Raw genomic sequence first — 16,233 nt, forward strand, 5'->3', positions numbered from 1 at the left:
TACCTCTTGGCTGAATGCATTACTACAGAGTGCTGGCAGCTTTCAGCAGTGCCACCTTCTCCCTCCCTCACTTTCCCTGCCATGTCGTGGGGACATTTATATTTACTCAGCTTTCATGAAGGTCTCTCTGACCCTCAAGAGAAAAGCACGACATGCTCAAGAGCACAGTGCTGCTGCTATGATTTATTTTGAGTTGAGCACCAGACCTTATTCTAGGCAGCTTCACCTTTCTGGTTTTTTGATACTCTCCCATACCAGGGTCATTTAGTATGAAAAACAGCCAAATCTTCAATCCCTTTCACATGAAGTTCTCAAAAAACCGATAATGCATTTCTCCAATACACCTCTCAAACAAACCAAATTATGGAGCTAAATCAACAGGAAAAAACTCTGAAAATGGTCCTGAAGATAATGCGTTAACCTTGGAAGAGGACCTTGGTTCCAGCTTGTCTCCCAAACTCTACATCATGACCTTGTAATGGACAACAAAACAGGGCATGGTTGCTCCTCTGGCCCCACAGCAGCACCAGGCAAGGTGAGAGGGCCAGGCTGTCCCTCACCTGCCTCCCCCTGCCGCAGGAGAGCACCAAGCTGGGGGAGATGCTTGAGCTGGAAGGGGGGTGTGGGTGGGTCACTACCCTGTTCATCCCAGTGCCATTTGCAAATCCAGTTTTGGAGCGAGCTCATTGAGTCATACTGTAAAAATGCCTTGGGCTGGATAATTACATTTTTAGAAAAGTTATTCAGTCGAAATGCACCGTTAATGGCTTTAGAGATATTTGTTCCATAAGTGAAAACAAGAGCCCGTGCCCACACTCTCACAGCCATACGCTCGTAAACACGCTGACGCAAAACACCCACGGTTGCTGCTGCTCCCTGGGACACGCACCCTCCAAGGCACAAGTCTGAGACTCCCCAGATCCCTCTCTTCCCCCCACACCCTTTCACTTGCTCTTAGACTTTCTAGTCCTGCTTGTTTCCAAACCTACATGCCAGGCACGCACACCCGAAAGGGAGCATGGGCCTGGGGAGGGGTGCCATCAGCTGCCGGGAAAGTTTGACGTGGGGTGCTGAAGGTGCACCTTCCCATGTCCACGTCCATGCACGCGCAAGGGGGCACACACAGGCTTCATCCAGCGTTTCCCACCATGGAAAGCTGCAGGAACAGCTGCTCTGCCCGAGAAAATAAAAGAGAAGCAATGCACAGGATGGCTGGTGGTAGTGAGAGCCCCTCATTGCTCCTTTGCTTGAAAACTTAAATCACATTCTCTCAAAGCAGACTTTTCCTAGGAGTATCACAGTAAGAAAATGCTCTTTCTACGCAGCGGTCAGACAAGGAAGCCATCTCTTTAGCAGAGCCTGAAGGTGGCAGCAGTAACATTTCATACACTTTATTGATCAATATTTTAACCCTGATGGAAAGGATGGGTCCGGTGGGCCTGGGAAGAAGGAAACCGAGGACCCCCTGTCCTTAACCTGCAGCTTTTGCAAGCAGTTAAAGAACAAGCAAGCACAATCCCGCTTGGTTTGCCAGTTCCTCAACACTCCTTGTAGTAAGTCTCCCTTGCTGCCTTTCAGCTGGGCTGCAAGACGCTGGGCAGGGTAAGAGCAACATGAGCAGCAGTGCAAGCTCACAGACTGCTTTACGTCCAGCCAGAGAAAGATTTAACCCAGAAGAGCAAATAAAAAGTTCATGGCGGTGACGTGTGCATTTGCTGCTATATTCAGATCACAATGCAGTGAAACTGCTACAGCGATGCTGCATGCAACATCCACAGTCACCTACCCCACAGGCCCCGAATGTGGGGCACAGTCCCGGAGCTGCACCAGAAAGCAACTCTGCCTGCCCCTTCCTGCCACCACCGCTTCCCTTCTCCTGCCAAAACACGTTAGAAGCTCTGCCTGGGAAAGACACAGTTGCTCTGAATATTCCTCACTGAAATACAGCAGGGCTTCAGCAAAGAATGAGGAATGCCTGCCTTAAAAACGCTCAGAGAAACAACGGATGCAGTAAAGTTTAGTGGTGAACCCCACCCTGGGGCAGGCCAGCTACAACGCTCAAGTTGGGTATCACAGCATGTGTTCTCCTAATTCCAGCAGAGCTGCGATCAATAATATGAAAAGGCCATTTTCATTATATGACCGTTTATCAGCAGCACTGCGGCCCAGCCTGCAAACCGAGGCTGGGACCTCTCGAGCGCTGGCTGCACTAGAAGTGCCAACAGCACCAACTGCCCTTGCCCACCGTGAAGGGGCCTGACCTGGCGCTGTGTCCCCCCTTCCTCTTGTCCCATCGCTGCAGCACACAGGGGACACACAGCCCAGCCAGCACAGCTGTCACGTATGGAGGTGTGAAAAGCAGGATGCCTTGGATGAGGGGCACCGTGAACACCAGCCAAGCATAACCCACTGCCTTGGCTTCCCCTTGCTCCTCAGCTGCCCCTATTTCAACATAATTCAGTAGTTTTAAAATTACTAAGTAATAAATACCAGCAATCAGGGGTGTAGCAAGGGTGGGGGAATGAGGCACAGCGAAGGGAAAGGACCATACGTCCGCAACAGAGCTGAAGGCTTCATCCCTTGCACCATGCCAGCGGGTCACTGGCACAGAGCTCCCTCTAACTTGAGTGACGAGGCACCGGGAGCTTCCATATACACTTCTGGCGAGAGAGTCACCATCGGCAAAAGGCAAATGTCATTGTCTGCTCCAAAATCAGCAGAATTTAAATCCTATTAAATCAATTTATTAGCCCTTAATTTGCATGAAATTAAATTCGGCCCCTATTCAAGGAGCCGTCACTCCCTTAAATCATCAGCACTGAGCATTTTACAGAAGCCTAATTAAAAACTCTGCTGGAGCACTGCCCACCTATTCCCCTTTCACCACTCAACCTGTGGTTTAGTAGGCATGGTGGTGTTAGGTTGACGGTTAGACTTGATGATCTTGGACTGTTTTCCAGCCTTAAAGATTCTATGATTCTGTGCTTGCCGGTTAGAGTCTTGCTGCCCTAGGAGGCACCTGGCCCCACCCACCCATACACTCGCCCAGTCACAGAGATAACCGCACCTGCTTGTTGGGTGGAGGAATACCAGACAAGGCCGCTTTGCACCCCAAAAGCTCATAGCTTTCTTACTCAGATGCCTGCCTGCAGACAGTTATGGTTGTGCAGTCATGCCCATTAAGAGGGAAGAGGAGGTGGACATCAGCGATGCATCCCCTGAAGGTGGCCCTGGGCTCTCGGGAGCACTCACCTCTTTGATCCTCTGCAGCAGAGGGAGCAGCCAGTCCTTATTCACCTCGCAGTGACTGTCAAGGAAGGTCAGGACTCCTGCTTGTGCCACATCTGCCCCTCGGATTCGGGACCGGATCAGACCTGTGCAGGGACACACCATGTCAGCTGCCACCCAGACAGCTGGGCAACGTCCCCAGGCTCCTCCAACATGGTCTCCTGCAGTCGCATATCCCCTGGGTTTTGACCTATCTAAATTCCATTTGGATAAAACATGGCTCAGGTTCATTGCCTCCTTCCCGGGGCTGCAAGGCATGCCAACCATTTCTCAAGGTCACCAAAGCAAATAAATGGCTCCACCTAGATTAATGATTTATGGCATTTATGCCAATCCTTAATTTGTGCAATTATTTCTGCTGTCACCTTCTGGGGCAAAACAAGACTCAAAATGCTTCCATAATCCTCTGCCGGTAATAAATCTAATGTAGACCTAAGTCAGTGGGGAATGGCCCCAGGGAGTTGATGGTGGGTTTTCTGTGGGAAACTGTCTGTTTAGACAGGAGTCAACACCACTCCTGCTTGGGGCCAATGCTCAAGTGAACTGCAGCCTAAGAAAGGAGATGGTTGGTTGGCAAACAGGAGGACACACAGGTTGCTCAAGGGAAGCAGAGCTTCTTAATAAAGAAGAACAAAGCCTGGAGCAATCCAGAGTTTGCTGAGGTCGCCTCCTGCAACGCAAGTTGTCCCTGTATCTCCCTCTGCAGCTTCTAAGATCTTGTGGGTAGGCACAGTCTGCTATATCCACCCCAGCCCTCCCCAAATCCTGGCAGGTCCTGAAGGACGCAGCTTCAGTGATGAGGTAAACTGAGGTAAACCCTCCAGGCTGGGTTCCCAAATCCCAACTGCTTTATAGAGTACCAACACCTCTGGGTCCATCCAGTGCTACGACAAGTGTATACATACCCCAATAACACAGGACAGAGGGGCAAGAAGAAGATGTAGAGGTGTAGACGTATGGAGACCTCCCCTACCCTCTTGCCAACACAGACATGTCTCTTACACCCTCAGAGGGGTTATGCCACCCTGGCAGCAGACCTGCGGAGCTGAAATCTTCTGCAGAAAGAATCCACAGACAAATCCTTTCTGCTCCTCAGTCTCCCCAACCTGATACACACCTGGACTCATGCCCTGGATTTTAAGCATGAAAAAACTTATTTGTTTTTTGTTTTCCTAATACTGCAAAGCAGGACTTGAAAACACCCATTCAGACTATGGGGAGCTGGAAAATGTCTCAAAAGGTTGCCAGCAGCAGCTCAGTTGGGCATACATTTGTCCTCCATATAGCCCTTCTAAATCTTTCAAGTATAATTATTAAAAAAAAAAAAAAATCCCACAGAAGGAGCAGGAGCACATCTCCTTTCTTTCATTAGAGCAAACATCTTTAAAAATAAGACCCAGGGCTTTGTTTTGCCTGTTCTAATTTTCTGGCTAATAAGCTACAGCTGAGCCTCATTGGATATCTTAATAGTCCCATCTTTTTCAGCAAAAGGAGGGGAATCTATTTCAACTTTCAGCCCTTTATCTTGTCTCCTTTTATCAGGGCACCCCATCTCCGGGAGCTGCTGACCTCCCTTGTCACTCACTCCACTGAGGATCCTCACCGCTCCGTCACTCTCATGCCATGCAACATTTGGGTTTCCCACTTGGGTGGTGGGCAGGCAGCTCTTACCTTCTCGCCGTCCGTTCCGCAAGCACTTCACCTTGGGGAGCTTGCCCAACAAGCGGCAGTCATCAGCTTGGGAAACACAAAGGGAGGACATGTCACCCTCAGCCCTCATGGTGGCTCTGGCAGCAGAAATGGTCCCAGGGGAAACTGGGAGCAGGGAGGACCCCGTCATGGACTGGCTGGTGGGCTTGTTAGGGGGATGGCACTGCTGGGGAACATTGGTTTTAGCCCTCAGCTCACACAACATAAATCAGGAGTGGTAGAGCAGCAATTTTCATGAAACTAGTGTAAACCCAGTGGATTTACACCATGAACAGCTGAATTACACTGTAAGGTCAGTGCAGAAGAGCTATGGTTGGAGTCAGAATCTGACTTTTTTCACATTAATGCAAATGACTATATGTTGTAGCTGCAAAGCAACACATGAACTGTTTGATGCATGTCTTCCTGGCTGGGCAGGAGCCTCCCGAGGTGGCCTGCAAGCCCTGAGCGAGGACAAAGGGATGGTCAAAGAGAGCCCCATGGAGCAGCTGGAGGCTCCTCCTGCCCTGGGCAGCACCAGCTCCATGGGACAGAGAGGCCCCACAGCCACCCATACCTGAGCTAGGGATGTCCTACAGTCCCACATGCAGTTGCTACCATTGCTCTTGCCCTGGCGCTGCCTGCAGCCCTGGCATCCCTCCTCACGCAGATTTCTCCCAGCAACAGCTGGGTCTGCAGGCAGGTGCACCCAGCACAGCCCCCTCTACCTCCACATGCCCACGCCGTGATCTCTGCAACCCCTTCGTGCCTCTCACCACTCTGCCTCTTCTTCCTCTGCACTAAAACCACATATGTGTGCCCCATCCCTGCTACCCACATGCATCTCTGAGTGCTTTCATTCCCTCTAGCAATCTTTGTTAACAAGAGACATAACCATACTAGTATCCAAAACAACTCGGGTACAGAGCTGCGTTGCTCCGTGCTGACTAGCACAGCAGAGGTGGCAGGGGCTGGCTACAGACCTACAATGGAAATTTGCTGGGAAGAGCAAGAACCCACATGCAGAACAACTCCATCCCAGTGAAGAAAAGGTCAGCAGGCGGACAGAGGTGAGAAATGAGACACAACTGGGCATGAGATAGAAGCACCAGTTGCTTGAGGTGGGTTGTAGGGAAAAAACTGACTATGTGTGCATAGCATATTATGCAAATATTTCTATTTTATGTAAATGTATGCAGACTAGATGCCAGTAGACTCAGACTATCACAGGAAAGGAGATGTAGGACAGCTGAGAAGCACTGATTTCGAGTAGTGGAGGGGCTGCTCTAATTTACACGGGAAACAGGCTCCCCCGTGGTGCCCTGCGATGAGTTGAAACCCGCCCTGCTCCTTCTCCCCAGCTCATGCTACTGGGCACACTGCGACAGGGGAGCCACATTTCTACAAACCTTTCTCCCTTCAGGAAGGCAAGCGCTTTCTCTATTTAGCCAAATAACCGGCATTTCCTTCCTCCACCCTTCAAAAAGTCTGCTCAGCTGTACGCCAGGGCAGCTCGAATCCCTGCATCTGCTCCTTTTCTCCGTCACAGCCGCTCTGCCGGTCCCCAGCTTTGTCTAGCCTGGCCCCCATGCACTGGATTCACTCCAAAGCTCAGAGTAATCCCTACAGACCCTTCCCCTGGCTTCAGCAATTCCCCAGGGAGGCATCGATGCTGAGAAGTGGGTCTCATGTGAAAATCTGTCCCTGATTTTCTCTGAGGCATTGCCTATTTAGAACATTCAAGAGCAAAGCGTAGATCCTTTTTTTTTAAAAAAAAAAAAAACAAAACCAAAAACCTCTCTGACTTTGATTTCATGTTTCCTAGTAAATGGCTATGTTTTGCAGCTCCTTGAAATCTAAGTGCTATGGACCTCTCAGCCTAGGTGTATTTTATCATCCCTTTTATGCTTGAGACAGTTTTTTTAAGAACTTACTCTCAGCACCTAGATGCCTGTGGCGTACAGAACTATTTACAATGCATCTCAGAAATGGGCAGCCCATGCAGGAAATCCTCTTTACATGGGTGAAAAAAAAAAAAAAAATCAATCGAGTTGCTGGCCACTACGTAAAGGTATGCAGAATGTAGGCATACATCAGGAGAGTCAGACTATCATTATCCTGCACAATTCCAGTGATGTCAAATCAGAATTGCTCCTGGCTGCAGCTGAAAACCAGATTAAACACATCATGGCTGCGGCAGGATACAGCCAGGTAAGGACTGGATTCATATCTACTGGGCATAAAAATTATTTGGCCTTGCATTTTCTTGTATTATTTAATAAGATGAGGTTTAATCGTTTGGAATATGAATTCTCCATGCAGCGATGAAAACTTGGCACAACGGGGTTTGCCCTCTGCACCTACAAATCTTTACATTTCCTATCACTTCGACAAACTCTTCCCCCTTCTCTGCATAAATCCCAGTCTCTCACAGGCTATTTGGGTTTGGCCCCTCGTTTTTAACACAGAAAGGGTCACTTACGATCATCACTGAAGTCATCCACTAGTATGATTTCATGGACGAGGTGCACTGGGGTGCGGTTCAGCACGCTAAAGAATGAAGAGAAAAAATCCATGACAGTGCTTGACCAACCCAACAACCCAGCAAATGGGGCAGCAAAGCCTGGGAACTGATCTGCCAAAGCACAGAAGACCAGGCTTGGATTCCCAGAAAGGATATACTAGATAAGACCCAGAAACCGCCCTCCACCACCCTACAGTGCCCAGCTATCAGTTCCCTGTAGCCTAAGAGCTGAGCACCTGGGATTCCTGGGAAATAGCTGAGATTCCCACATTGTGAGCAAAAGCAGAGCACCACGTAAAGCCAGGAGAAAGCGGCTTTTCTGCAACACGCATATAGCACCGTGTTTCCTAACAGGGCTTACAGCAAAGCTGCCGTCACCCTGCCACCTCTCCTGGGGCTAATGATACGGTGCCCACTGACAGCAGGGCCAACACAGAGAAAATTACCCAGCTCAAACCCATCTTTACAGAGCTCACAGCCGTGGCAGGACAACTCGTGTTTTTATCCGCAAGCTGATTGTGTTTCAGAGACTGCCGAGAGGATAAGAGCAGGGTTGCAGCCCGCCTATTTAATGAAAGACAGAGGCTGGAGGACGTGGTTCACAGCTCCCTCCAGGTGGACAGACACTGTGAAACATGGCTGAAAGCTACGATCTTCCCTTCATTATGCTGCCAAGGGTTTTTTAATTATTATTAAGAAGTCTAGACCTGTTCTTCCTCTTCCACACCTGGTGCGGAGGTCGGCAGAATTACATGTGCTTAAAGTCCTGCCCCAGCAGAGGGTCAAGGCTGACTTCTTGAAGCAGAAATCCCAGAGCATCCCAAAAATCTCCTAAGTGCTTTGTGGCTTTGATAATGCCAGTTGTGTTATACGGGCTTTTCCAGAATTTAAACTTCTTTGCTTTCATCCTGAGCGTGATTCCCATTTCACATAGGATTTAAAATCCCCTCAAATTTCACACCTGGGTCTGCCTTCTTGTCTGGGTTAGAAAAAGCCTTCAAACCTCCCACTGGCATAAGAGGGCAGACATCCTGCGGGCTAACAGTCTTAGAGCCCCTGACACCTCTGGATTGACAGGTTTCCCCGGTGTCTCAAGCTCCCAAAGCTCTGGCAAAAAGCCTGGAAGTCTGGAAAACCACACCCCTGGCACACACCCCAGTCAAAAAGGCTCTGAAGGGCAGGATCCCCGACGGACCTCAGTGCTCCAGAGCCAGTAGCCTAGCTGGGAGGAACCTGGAAGGATCTCACGGCATCACCCCCAGATATCTGAGGACATTCAGTCAAAGAGCTGCATTTCTCTGATGAAAACTTGATGAGAAACTGTAAGCCCACTCCATCCAGGAGGGCTTGGATTATCTATGCCTATCGCCAGGTCCCTGCTGCCTGCGCTGGTGTACCCTCACCCCACCAAGTGCCGGAATTACAACTCTCCAGAGAGAAAGAGTTGAGCTGGATTTTTTTTGGAAGAACAACAGGACATCCCTCCCTCCATGTTTTGTTTTTCTTTTTTTCAACAGCAGAAATCCTGAAAAAAAGGTGCGGTTTATCTCAGACCAGAGGTAAGGCTGGCACCTCCTTTGTGGAGCTCCTCAAAAATCACTTCCAAGAATTACTTCCCCTAGGAACACAATCCCTGCCTCCTCCAGTTTCAGGATCTTGGCAAAAGCCATGTTTTCCTCCCCCTGCTTCAGATGCCTTGCACATTAAGGTTGGAGTGGAGAGGAAGAGAAAGCCTCTGTCCCTTAAGCAACAGACTCTGTGGGAGCCCTACAGCCAGAAGCTGCTGTGGCAACCCCAGCATCACTACAGCTTGCACCACGCAGGCTTAGACAACACGATCTCACCAGCACCCGCAGCCTGCGCAAAGTATTAGAAAAAGTGCCTGAACACCCCTCCTCCAGCTGGGGCACACAGAGCAATTTAGATGCGCTGTTCCCACCTGTCAAGTGTTTTTTAATTATTATTATTAATAGGTTTGTTATTTTTAAAAAATCCCCATATACAAGAGCTGAGTTCAGCAAATTACCGCAGCTGAGCATCAGTACAGGGAGACAGGAGAGCAATATCATGCTCAGTGGAATATTTAACAAGCGCTGATTGCCTGGAAACCTAACTTGGTGAAACCTGCAGGAGAGAAACAGACTTGTAAAAAAGCCAACAAAATAAATAAATAACCCACCGAGAGCGGGAGAGGAGGAGGCAGCAGGCAACTTGAATATTCAAAGCCTGCCTCTGCCCGGTCTCCCCTATAGATTCGCCTGCCAGAAGTGCAATGCAGGGCTTAACTCTACAAGAAGGCAGTCACAATGGGGCTGATTCTGCTTTTGCTGGTACCGGCAAGAATAACTCAGCCAAAACTACTGCACTGAGCTGTAAACTCAGACCTAGGCTCACAGCAGTACTCAGGGACTTAGAGGAATTCCCCTCAGGGCACCTCTTACGGAAGAAAATCCAGCATGGGCCATTTTCAAGGTGCTGGGCTAGGAAGATGCACAGCCCAGTCTTGACTCAGCTTCAGGCTCTTCCCAGGTTCTTCCCAGGGCAAGGTGTTTGCTGCCAATGCTGTGCCTCTGCTTGCCCCTCCCTAAATCAGGGAAGATGTCTCCTGAGTGCCAACGATGGCCACTTGTGGGATGCAGAAGATTGACCAGAGCAGGGGGGAAAAAGTCAGTGTGAGGGCTGACGAGGGAGGGACCTCTCCAAGGCTTGCCCCAGCTCCATGAACCTACAACAACCATCATCCTTCCATGGGTCTAATGACAGACACTGCCATGGGTGACGCAGCATCCCCTGACACGAAAAACAGCCTCACCCCGCACCATCACAGCCCTCTCCCATCACTTCCTTTATGGGACTCACTCACCGCGCAACACTTTCCCAAATCCTGAGTGAACAAAGCCCTGGTAAGGGTGGTCCAAAGGCTGAGTCTACCACGGCTCTAAGGGACCTGATGGCCACTGGTTTCAGCAGGCTTTGAGCTTGTTACTGCCCTTGCAAGTCTGCGCACAGACACCTGCATGCCCCCAAATTGCCGCTAAGCTAAGGGCCACTTGATGCAGGCACAAAGAGATCCACACCAAAGGCCGCAATGCCGTGACTGCAGCTTGCTTCCCAATGCAGCCGAGAGCAAGCGTGCCAGCTTTTCAGCAAAGCAGAATTCATATCTCCAACACATTTTCTACCTGCGCTCCATTAACCACACAATAATGCACCCATGCCGCTGGGAACACAGGAGCCTATAAGCTCCCCTCCCGCGGCCTCCTCAGGGAGGATGGGAAACAGAGGCACCAAATCCTGCATGTTTTTGACATTATAGGGATTTTTTTTTTTCAAACAGACTATAAAAGCACTTATAAAAATTCAAAGCCAGCTTTTCTATTACTTGTGCCTTTGCTCAGCTTTGTTTTTTTTATATACTTTCTTTTCCTTCTTTGTGTGTGCATGGCTTTTTTTCCTTTTATACGGGTTAAATCAGAAGACAATTAATATTATAGTGCTTTGAAGTCTCTCTGATATTTATAGATTTTTTTTTTTCCCTGAAATCAAACACAAGTAGATATACTGCAGTGATAGGCATATTTGAACAAATCAAAACAGCTTTTAAGTTCTGTTGAGCCAGAGATCACAACACTTTCTCCCTTAAATCACCAAAAGACCTGTTACCATCGAAATCAAAACTCACGCCTCTAGTCCAGAAAGTGCTTATGTTTATTTAACCCCATAAGACCAGATTCACTGCTAAATTATCTTGAAAAGTTAATGCTGAAATTTTCTTTGTTTCAATGGATTTAGCAGATGTTATGCAGATGTAACCATGGAGAATTTCACCTTAAATCATGAGGGCCACCTTCTGTCCTCAACAATTTGTTGGGATTCTTCTCCACCTACCCAGAGGTAAGCATTGGATCCAACAATTTCCTCCCAAACAAATGCCAGTGAAAAAGTCACTCTGACATGTAAGGCACGGAAAATGTTTGCAGGGAGGAATTCAGACCTTCTAACCAAAGGTCAGGGGGGTTTTTGTCATCACCCAGAATACCAGTTGCTTTAGCGAGGTGACTGTGGACATCGATCATCGGGAACTCATGAACCCATTAATTCTCTCCATGGCAACATATTGGGACTTGTTAAGGAAAAAAAACAACAACTTTGGGAATACAATAAAGTGCTGAAAGGGCTAAGGGTCACAATTATCAAAATCAGGCTGAGAGTGCGGAGAGAAAATGCCCGCCAAAATGAACTGCTTCAACAACCCAAAATGGCTAATTATGTAGGAAGAGAGACATCACACCAAGAATAACCATAATGAGCTTTGATTACACTGCGGCTTTCACATTTTATTCTTTCAAATACCCACCAAGCTCTTTGAAATTCAAGAGTTCTCTTATGTTAACATCAAAAGGTAAAAAGCGCATGGAGGGCTGTGTACTTACTCACCACGAGAGATGATTAGCAAATTAAGAAAAAAAAAGTCCAGGGTTTAAGCAAAAAGAAGAAAAAAAAAAAAAAAGAAATAAAAAAACCAGTCAGCACAAAGTGCTAATTATACAGTTTCTGCGCAACACCTGGGTTGGTTTTGCTTCTTTAATCAGGCTCATTTCAGTTATGGCACAGACTCTATACGGTGCCACCGCCGCCTAAGGAAGGAGGTGCGAGGCTTCGTCATTCCCCTGCCTCAGATGCGTTTGGATGCAGACAAGGTAGCAGCATGATGGGAAGGTGCAAAGTGCTGGCTGTCCAAAATGTCACGTTTCTTACTTACGAGCACTAGAAAATGAAAGGCATGATATTCTCCTCGATAATTAATGACTTAAATATTTGATGTTGTATTCACAGCACTCGCATCAGGACTTTTGCCAAAGGATGTATTCTGGTTTGTCAGCGAGAGGTAAATAATTAAGTCTCCTTATTCCTGTTCTGAGCTCCCTAGCTGCAAGTTTGAAGAATAAATAAATAAAGACCACTCAGCAGATTAAGCGGGACTGTCTCACCCTCTATCCTACAGGCTGCCAGCACAACAGCCTCCTCTGCTTCTCTCCTGCCCAGCCTGCACCAGCGCTGACCAGCCATAAAGCTCCCAAAATTGCCTCACTGAAGAAAGTCACAGCATGATGGTCTCTGATGGTCCAGGAGCAGAGCATCACCCCAGGCTGACTGCAGTTCTGCCTCCTCCAGCTCTGCCTCCAAGGGCAGGCGCCGTTTTTCTCCCCGCTGCTCCCAGGGATGCTCCTGGGGATGGGGCATGCACCAAGCCTTGCTCCCTGCAGACCTCAGCAGGGAACGTCACACCGCATCAAGCCCTGAAATCACAGCTGCCCACCCAGTGGCGGCACATCTTGGCATGTGAGCATACCAATGCCTGCAGAGGAGGGATGACGTTCTCACAAGCAAGGCATGGAGTAGATCCCCCTAACCATATAGGATTACATGACGAGGAGGCACTATTACCCATCACTGTCAAGAGCCCCAACACCCAGTCCAGTCCCAGGTGATGAGGAGCGCATCTTTCCTGGCCATGCTGCTCCTTCTCCTCCCAGTGACTGCTATGGCCTTGGGGACATCCTTAAGCTCTCCCTCAGGAGGAGCTGGGCAGCTAGAGCTGGGCAATGAGCTGGATTCTCTTCCTAAATATCCAGGCTAGCACAGGATAGAAAGAGAGGAAAGAAGAAATTGTATTTTTTTTAAAAATGTCTCTGTTTTGCTTATTCTCTCCCTTGCTCTTGCCTTCCCTCCTTGGGTTTACTCACACAGTCCCATCCCCATACTGTTGGAGACTCTCAACACCTTTAATGCACTTGGAGTTTGAAATACATGAAACTGAACCACATGGGGATAAGAAGCTTGCCCAAGGTGATTTGAAAAGTGAGTGGCTGTAACAAGCACCCAATGGCAGTTTCTTCACTGTCTGCACAGTAAAAAAAAACAAAACAAAAACAAACAACAAACTCAAGAGCTACTTTGCTGTTCACCATCTCCTCCTTTGTGGCCTCTTCTCCCCTTTTCTATTTCTCTTTCTCATGAAACCCAGCCCATACTGCCTGGACACTTTACATATTCACAAGCATAGTTACATACACATTTACAAACACCGACTACATCATTTGCAGAGATTTGGGCATTCAATTAATTTAGCTTTTCTTTTTTTCCCCCTTTCCTTTTCTTCTAGCTGGCAAACGGTCAGAGAAAAGATCATGAAGTTTTTAAATTAATTCATTATTCAATGCAGTCCATTAGCTTTTCTCAATAGCCCTGATGACGCAAATTGTTCATAAACAAACTGCCACAAACACTCACATGACTTGCGTAAGGGGTGCTGTGGGGGCCGTGTGTTGGTGCCTCTGCCTCACAGGTCAGAGCGCTCACATTCTTACTGAGAGTTGAAGGCAACCCACTGAGCCTGCAATACAGCTCAGCCGCAGCACTCGGTGAGCATTAAAGCTCTCAGGCACCTAGGAGAATCGTAGGAATAGCAAAATCCCACCTGCTCGTCATGCACATGGTTCTTTCTATGAGAGCTGACTTCCTCCCCTGCTAGGGGATGCCTTCAGCAGCATTTCCCTCTGCCACTCCACTGTGTTTACATGGGGTCCTGTAAGAAGTGATCCCTTTGGGAGGACAGTGCACTGTCATTCATGGCTTTGGACAAGCCAAGCAACGTCCCTTTGCCCTGCTTCCTGCTCCTGCCATGTGAGTTAAGGGAGAACGTTCATTTTGCAACTAGACTGGAAAACCCATCTCGCTGGAACTCAGGAAATGAGATTTGCAACCCAGAATCTTCCACCAGCCACAGACAAATTACCTCTCTGTTCCTCAGTCTGTCCATCTGTCACCAGGGTTATACTAAGAGTGCACCGGGGAGATATACTGGGGAGAAGAGGGTAGAAGAGGCACCCATTTTACTCACCGCTATGCTCAAAGTGCTTGGAGACACTTGGCCACAGATTGCTCCAAAAAGCACAAAGCAGTGTCAGGAGGACAGAGTTTGTTTTGAATAGCCATGGAAAATGATCCATGTTGTTACAGCCACCATGGGATAGAGTTATCTAGAAGATCTAATTAAAGTCAGCATTTGCTGAGCAAGGGGGAAAAAAGCCAGAGCAGTCAGAAGACACAGCAAATTAACCTACAGACGCTGAAGACGCAGATGAGCTCTCAGCTGAGTCTGAAAATAGGCAGGGAGGTGCAAATATGTGCACAATCATGGCCAGAGAGGAGCAGAGCAGGAGCCATATCACCAGCACGACTTGCCACCAAGGGCTGGTACCCCTAGGGCCAGTTGGATCAAAGCAAGCCTCTTAGTACTGCATCCAGGAGGAAAACGGTGAACCCTGATGCCAGGATGCCACCTCCAAACCATGGGGACCAGAAGAAGGAGGGTTGTCTCAGGAGAGCTCAGGATCTCAGCCCAGGGAGAGGTGGATCGCAAGGCTGGCATCTTGGTTCCTCACTGCCTGGGCTTGCCTCTGTGGTGCAGCTTGGTGAGATGCTCCACAGGGTTCTGGCACTGTTTGGAGATCAGCTTACAGGAAGGAGGGCTCAGAAGGGGTCCCAGAGCTGGGGAAAACCTCCCTGCGGGCAAAACAGACGCACTGGAACCACCAGAGCACGTGAGCGGGAGAAGCAGTGCACGGGGCAAAGCTGTGGCAGAAATCATGTGCAACCAGGTAGGGAAGGCTGTAAAGCCAACTAATCAAGTCAAGCAAAGAAAAGAAAAGGAACAAGGAAGAAAGTCTTTTTATAGCTGGAAATCAGGCATTTCAGAGGACAATATCCTAGAGGAAGAAGGAAAAATTCAAACTACCTGTCTTTCTAACCCTACCATCATTGCAATGAACAGTTCTCTAATGAATCCAGTCATAGAGGATCCAGGCATAAGAGCTGTATAATGGGTCTTACATATCTCATGTCACAACATCACTCATGATCGTACCCACTAGGACATAAAGTCCATCACCATGTTGAAAGTATCCTATACCTCAGGGGCTAGAGGACTGCACTTGGCTTTGCCTTGCTATCTCTGTTACAATGGGTTCTGGAGAATGGTAGACCTATGCAAGGTACTGTAAAAATAAAAGAGAAGGTCCAGGATCGAGGAGGTGGTACACAGCATCAAGTGTCAGTGCTATGCACACCTGAAATCCACACACCCGAGAGAGAGAAAGCAGTGATACATTATTAAGTGTGAAGTGAAGGAGATGGGATTGGTCACAAAACCATAAAGCAAAGCAGGAATTCAATTTCAGGACTGTCAAACTCACTTGTGGCACTGAGTGCATTCACCTGAGGAAGGATGCTGTTTTCAGAGAAGAGCTCAGCGAGGACATGACGGTGAAGGCACAGCTAAAGTCTCCCCTCAGCCAGCAACCCCAGCCTGACCAGCACCAACGATGACAAGGGGTCCCTGGGGATGCTAGGGTTTAACTGACAAGGCTTGCAGCAGGACACAAACCTTCACTGTCCAGGCATGAAACAAAACACCCCTGCAAAACACTTACTACCGGCACAGAGCAGAGCACACCCAAGCTCACTACAGAGGAAACCACAAGCTGAGATCTGGAGACACACCCCTCAAAGGTCACTAAATCTTCCTACAATAGAATATGCAGATTCAAGGCACGCATTGGGATTAAACACTAATTTCAAAATCCTGTGGTTATAACAAAGCCTTTAGCCTATCCACTAAAGCAAAACACAGCCAAGACCAAACCGACAAATGAAGGAATGGCCACAGG

The 16,233-nt window shown here is 48.4% G+C and overlaps 1 protein-coding gene across 1 annotated transcript in view; it reads right to left on the reverse strand.

The window, feature by feature from the left end:
• Positions 1-16,233, reverse strand: part of GALNT14 (polypeptide N-acetylgalactosaminyltransferase 14) — a 101,655-nt gene that overhangs the window by 21,586 nt on the left and 63,836 nt on the right. Inside the window, exons 4-6 of the mRNA XM_086744582.1 lie at positions 7,460-7,527; positions 4,960-5,025; positions 3,253-3,374 (exon numbers count right to left, since the gene is read on the reverse strand). Of these exons, the coding sequence (XP_086600708.1) occupies positions 3,253-3,374; positions 4,960-5,025; positions 7,460-7,527 (256 nt within the window). The remainder of the gene's footprint in view (positions 1-3,252; positions 3,375-4,959; positions 5,026-7,459; positions 7,528-16,233) is intronic.

This window comes from Chlamydotis macqueenii, chromosome 3, assembly GCF_036417535.1.
Source record: "Chlamydotis macqueenii isolate bChlMac1 chromosome 3, bChlMac1.mat, whole genome shotgun sequence".
NCBI classification, from domain to species: domain Eukaryota; kingdom Metazoa; phylum Chordata; class Aves; order Otidiformes; family Otididae; genus Chlamydotis; species Chlamydotis macqueenii.